This window comes from Bidens hawaiensis, unplaced genomic scaffold (assembly GCF_021521415.1).
Source record: "Bidens hawaiensis isolate Kalapana, Puna unplaced genomic scaffold, B.hawaiensis_p1.1 tig00000237_1, whole genome shotgun sequence".
Taxonomy (NCBI): domain Eukaryota; kingdom Viridiplantae; phylum Streptophyta; class Magnoliopsida; order Asterales; family Asteraceae; genus Bidens; species Bidens hawaiensis.
In genome coordinates this window covers 6016175-6022324 of record NW_027491021.1, presented here as the reverse complement: position 1 = coordinate 6022324, position 6150 = coordinate 6016175, and the positions used below count along the sequence as shown (strand labels likewise).

The 6150-nt window shown below is 35.3% G+C and overlaps 2 protein-coding genes across 2 annotated transcripts; both read left to right on the top strand.

Annotated features, from left to right (window-relative positions):
• The first annotated feature begins 296 nt into the window (after nt 1-296).
• Nucleotides 297-2877, top strand: LOC143615788 (gamma-glutamylcyclotransferase 2-1-like). Its single transcript, XM_077088842.1, has 9 exons — nt 297-465; nt 1101-1229; nt 1325-1401; nt 1501-1557; nt 1700-1756; nt 1838-1878; nt 1955-2026; nt 2119-2198; nt 2516-2877. Exons 2-9 carry the CDS (start codon nt 1121-1123, stop codon nt 2698-2700), a joined length of 678 nt encoding a protein of 225 aa, XP_076944957.1. The 5' UTR covers nt 297-465; nt 1101-1120; the 3' UTR covers nt 2701-2877.
• A 2256-nt stretch (nt 2878-5133) lies between these two features.
• On the top strand, nt 5134-5625 carry LOC143598042 (putative protein kinase At2g41970). Its single transcript, XM_077076388.1, has one exon. The coding sequence runs from the start codon at nt 5134-5136 to the stop codon at nt 5623-5625; it is 492 nt and encodes a 163-aa protein (XP_076932503.1).
• The last annotated feature ends 525 nt before the right edge of the window (nt 5626-6150 follow it).

Here is a 6150-nt window from a genome sequence, read left to right as displayed (position 1 = left end):
TCAACTTTATACATGATATCGTGTTTTATTTCGGAATACATTTAGTCTATTTTTCATGAACCAATATTTAAACTCTTATCTCCTCACCAAATTTAAACACAAATAAAAAAGAGTCACAAATCATTTCCTTCCAAAAATCAATCAGCAAAACCACAAGATGACCTTTTATGACTCATCAAGTTGTTAAGCCCACTTTATACATACATACATGATGATAATATTATAGTTTGTTGTTGTATAAATAGGCCCATTTGTAACATTAATCATCCTCTCTTCCATTCCATCTGGCGCATACTCGAGAGAGAGAGGGAGGTATTATTATTATTAGCCACCAACTCCTCCTCTTTCTTTCACCGTCGCCGGAACCCTAACTTCCTCTGACGATCGATCTCATTCGTTCAATCTCACACATCGTCAGATTTCTTTAATCACCTCACATTACATACACTCCGCTCTTCGGTTCCTGTAAGCAATTACTCAATCATCTTGATTCATTTAATTTCCTTTTATTATGGAGTTACGTTAACTTTGATTTTCTGCTATTTTTTATGGATGATGACAAATAAACAAAAAGTAACTGTTTTTATTGGAATATATAGATTTGTTAGATCTGATTGGTACTTTAGCTGCTTTGGATTCTATATTAAACTATTCATCAAGTTTATTAAACTACAGGCCGCATAATGATTAAAAATGTGTTGTATTGGATAAACACCAATGGGACTAATACACTGCTATTTCTTTAGAAAAAATTAATTAATATTTAGTAGTTTTTCTGTATCACTCTAGCATTTTTGGCATGTTTGATGATGCTTATGGTATAAAAATGAATTTGTTAAACCAGACTTTATTAGTTTAACGTTATTAATTCTACATATGTTAACAAAATCTATATCAATCGTGTATCTGGAAAGTAATATTGTTTGACATAAAAAAGTCAAATGCTTGCTTTTGAAGAAAACTTTTATGGATTATTGATTTTATTAATATTTTATTTGAAACCAGCTCATATGAAACATGGTGTTATAAAGTGGTATACATGAACTTTCATAAGTCAAAACAATATTATATGCCTAATATTATATATCAACATCTTGTAGTTTGTGAAGAGTTGTAAATCATGGTTTTCTGGGTGTTTGGTTATGGCTCATTGGTATGGAACCCCGGGTTTGACTATGATGAGAAGATGATCGGGTATATCAAAAATTACCGCCGTGTGTTTGATCTTGGTAAGTAGTTGCTAAAACTGTTATCTTTTTGTTTCCTGCATTATTATGCACCTTTATATTAATCTAATAGTAATAATCATATTATTATGTCACAGCATGTATTGATCATAGAGGTACACCTGAGCACCCTGCAAGAACGTGCACACTTGAATATAGTGAAGGAGCCATCTGTGTAAGTTTCAGAAAGCTTAACTTTTACCATTTTACGTTATTTTAAACTTAAATACATGTTTGTGTTTTTATTTCTTATTTGACCTAATTTTTGTTTCAGTGGGGTGCTGTGTATTGTGTAAGAGGAGGTGAAGAGAGGGAAAGATTGGCAATGGCGGTATGTATTATTTTAACTCGGTTGCTAAATGCGTGTGTAAAATCAAATTTAACCTTAATGAGTTGACTGCAGCTCACCAAATGGTTGATCTACATGTTTTATTTGTACATTAATTAGTTGTGTTGTTTCTTTTATATTTCAGTATTTAGAGAAGAGAGAATGCGAGTATGATGGAAAAACCACTGTAGACTTTTTCAAGGTAAAACAATATCAATTTCCTCATGCAAATAACACGTTTTATCACAAATCCAAGTTCTGATTTGGTTAAATCCTGATTTAGGATGAGGAGATTGAAGAGCCTACTTTATCAGGAGTTATTGTGTAAGCCACTGTTTCAAAGCAATTGCAACCCGCATAGAAGGAAATTGTTATAACTGGAATGTTTTGTTTGTTACAGTTTCACGTCAACTCCAGACAAGGAATCAAATAAGTACTACCTCGGGCCTGCACCACTGGAAGATATGGCAAGGTATAATACTTTACCGTTACATAATCTTTTCGTTTTCTCAAAACTATTTTAAATATTTAATTGGTCCGTTTCGTATTGGTTTGCATTTTCAGACAAATAGCTACTGCTTTGGGCCCGTGTGGAAACAACCGTGACTATGTTTTCTTGCTGGAGAAGGCAATGTTTGATATTGGTGCGTTTAATCTTAATCTTCATGCACTTAAAATCGTGTGACCTGAACACGAATTGTTTAACTTGTTTTATCTGAATGTGTCAAATAGGTTGACAAATAGTAGTCAAATTATAATACCTGAACATGAATCGATTAACCCCTTTGTATAAACGTGCTAAGTAGGTTGGTGGGGTGTAATAAATGGGTTATACGGGTTGTAAACGGGTTGACATGTATCTGTTTGATTAAACTGGTTAAATAGGTCAAACTGAGCACGGCCTTTTTAATAATTAAGTCAGATATGACAACCCAAAACCTTATTATGTTTGTTTGGACAGGCCACGAAGACGACATGGTCATAGAGTTGGCAAATGAAGTCAGAAAAGTACTTGGGCTCACGAGCCTACAAGGCCCGAAAGAGAACAACAGTAACAAATTAACCGGGCCGTCTCTTAAGCCCAAGTCCCCAATGTCGCCTCATAAGCTGCGTCATCTTCCCGAAGCAATTTCCACAGACACCTAAAACTACAACTACAAGAATACAATCGGTGACTTGGTTTGCTTGACTCTACTGAACCAGCTTTACTTATGTTAGTTTTAGTACTTTCTTTAATCGTATGCTATAGAGTTTAAAGATCATGTTTCGAGTATAATGTTTTAACGAGTACACTGCAGTTTTATTTGAGTTTAAGTTTGCGTATTTGTTAGTTTTTAAAATTTATTAGTGTTGTCTTTTGTTGTATAAGTGGTTGGTGTGAAACTGTTGGGTGGATTATAGAATATGGACCATCTTGTTGCTACAGAAAGTAGCATGGTTTCCAGGTTGTTTATATGCTTTAACCTGGAGCATTGAGGACCACCTTATCCACCCTTATGCTATGGTGGTCTCAAAAGGATTCGATCTGTTTGTGGACGACTTATCTATAAAGGTACCATAGAATACAATATGTTTGTGGATCGTCTTGTTACAAACTGACTGACTTCACAACCCAGTGGATCGCCTATCCAATACCGGGTAGTTGCACCATTTAACCACTTGATTAGAACTTGGTATGGTCAAGAGGCAAGTTTGAGCTCGAGTCTACCTAATGTAAAACTTGAAAGCTAATTTAAAAGGTTAGCTTGATTTTTAAGTTTTTAACGATATCTTCAAGCAATCTAACAAGGGATTCACGTACATAACCGTTTTGACACAATAAATTAACGAAATAACAATCTCTTGTTCCATAAGGTTTGGATCATTAGGATCCTCTGATCACAAGTTCTGTCCATAATGTTACGGATTAGTCTTTTTAGGCCTTGCATGATGCCGAGGACAGGCTATTCTGTCCCACTAGTTGATACGAGTTATTGGTTTTGTTATGTTAGGACACATGGTGTGAGGTCGGGATGGTGACGTCGCAGTTTAGTGGGTAATATTATATTGTTCCTATTTACATTTATACTTATTTGATTTAAAAAAAAAGTAGTTTAGGGATGGTTGAAATAGAAAAGATATGCATTTTTTGGTTTTGGGATAAAATTGATGAGATGAAAAGACACATAAGTGGTGTAAGAAGAGAGTGTTGTAGGATGAGGAGGATAGACACCCTTTATGCTCATTAAAATTCTATTTTTCCACGATTTTTAAACATACATAACCTTTTCATATGATATCATTTTTTCAAAAAATATTACACCAAAATAAAAGACATTTTATTCCTTTTTAATTTGTTGTATATTTTCTAAAAAGTATTACAGTATGCACAAATTATTATCGTTTAAAATCATAAGAGAAAAAAAAAGTCAGGCTCAGCGCTCAGGTACTTCACCCCCCTCTCTCCTCTAACTTATACAACAAATTAGTAGCTAGTTTGTGTCTGCTTCTACCTACCATGTGTAAATTTTGCTATTATTTTCTCAAATTAATTTAGCATGTGTGGAACAGTTTCTGTAAAGATGAATCTAGTTTATGTGAAGTTCTGGCTGAAGGATTCACTAAACGTTGGGTTTACCTACATGCTTAAGGCGTCTAACTTAATGAAATAGCCATCTTTTTCCAAAATCGAAAACTCAAATAGCTTTGTCATAATTTTTCAATTTTAATATATAGCAGCTGGAACTTAATATTTTTATATATACAGTCATGAATCATGTGATGAGTTCACCTGGCCTGGGAAATAACTGAGTTTTGACTTTGCCATAAACCACCCACAAGGCCACAAATTGTTTAGTCTATAATAATAGCTGGCTGAAAATAAACAAATGAGATCATTTGAGGTAACTTTAATTATATATTTCATTTATAATTAATAAAATATAACTAAACATTTTTTTTTAATGAAATCATGTGATCACTTAGTTGAATTTTATTTTTAATTAGTAATATGTAATTGCGTGTCCTTTTAACCATCTTTCAGTTCCTTTTTTAATCAAGCTGTGTAACTACAATATTTGCTTGGAACCCTTGATCTGAATTTAATATGTTTGTTTGATCCACAAATATGGAGGCATCCCTGCAAACTATCTTGCAGCAGTTTGAACATCTTAAATTCCAACTTGATGAGATAACATCAGCCACCAACAACTTCGATGATGAGAATAACTGTATTGGGTTTTGATAAAGTGTATAAAGGAGAAGTGGGGCGGAGCATGGCCGCTATTAAGCGTCTGGATCGTAGGCATGGACAAGGAGAAGCTGAGTTTTTGAAAGAGATCACCATGCTCTCCCGTTACAAGCATGAAAATCTAATCTCACTCCTAGGATTTTGTTACCAAGGGGACGAGGCCATCCTGGTGTACGAGCATGCATCTCGTGGAAGCCTTGACCGCCATTTAAACTCCCCGCATCTCACATGGTCACAACGTATCAAGATATGCCTTGGTGCCTCCAAGGGACTAAGACACCTTCATGATCCAAAGGAAACACACCAAAGACTTATCCACTGTGATGTAAAAAGCGCCAACATCCTCCTTGATGACAATTGGAATGCTAAAGTTGCTGACTTCGGGTTCTCCCGCTAATGATCTTCATTCGACTGTTATCAACTTAGCAGCAGGTACTCTTGGGTACTGTGATCCGCAGTATGCAATGACTAACACACTAACGAAAGAGTCGGATGTATACTCTTTTGGTGTGGTGTTATTTGAAGTCCTATTTGGGAGACTGTGCTATACACATAGCAACGGTCACGTTCAGCAGATTTTAGTGCCCACGTGGAAAAAATGCTATGAAGAGAAGAAGTTGAAGGATATCGTCTTTAAAGATCCGACCATTCAACCACTGGAGCAGAGTGCTTTAGAAATATTTTCAGACATTGCATATCTATGTTTGAAGGAATCTCGTGATGCTCGGCCTGATATGGCAGAGGTTGTGACAGAACTTGAGAGTGCACTTGAAAGTCAGGAGTTACTCGAAAGTCTTGAGTTAGCTGCAAATCAAGAGTATACAGTGGCTTTCATTGAATAAGAGGGGAGAACAATGTGAGATGATATCTATTGCAGAATGCTTGGATCCAAAATTCAAGTGTGAAAGTACTTCAAGGTAACTTCACCTGCTTCTAGCTTTTGAGAATATATATATATATTTGATAAGTATAAAGCAATGTATCATTCTTTGCTACATACTACTCACGCAGATTTCCTAAAGGCACCTACCACTCTGTTGATGGGAAATTCAAAACACGTGTAAAAACTCAATTCTTGTCCCCTGGAATCACATACACGGTCAACCTTGTCTTTGAGTTGATCCCCACATGGGACAGAAGATGGAAAGATATATCCCTAAATACAAATTGAAAGGGGAGAAGAAAACTTCAGTATCACACCTTGAGTATGAGAGAAGTGACGGATGGATGATTAATTTATATAAATCCCTCAAGTACAAATTAAAAGGGGAGACTAAATCTTCAGTTTCACACCTTGCGTATAAGAGAGATGATGGATTGTATATGGCTGAATTGTATCAATTTACTTGTGACCACAAAGTTGTTGA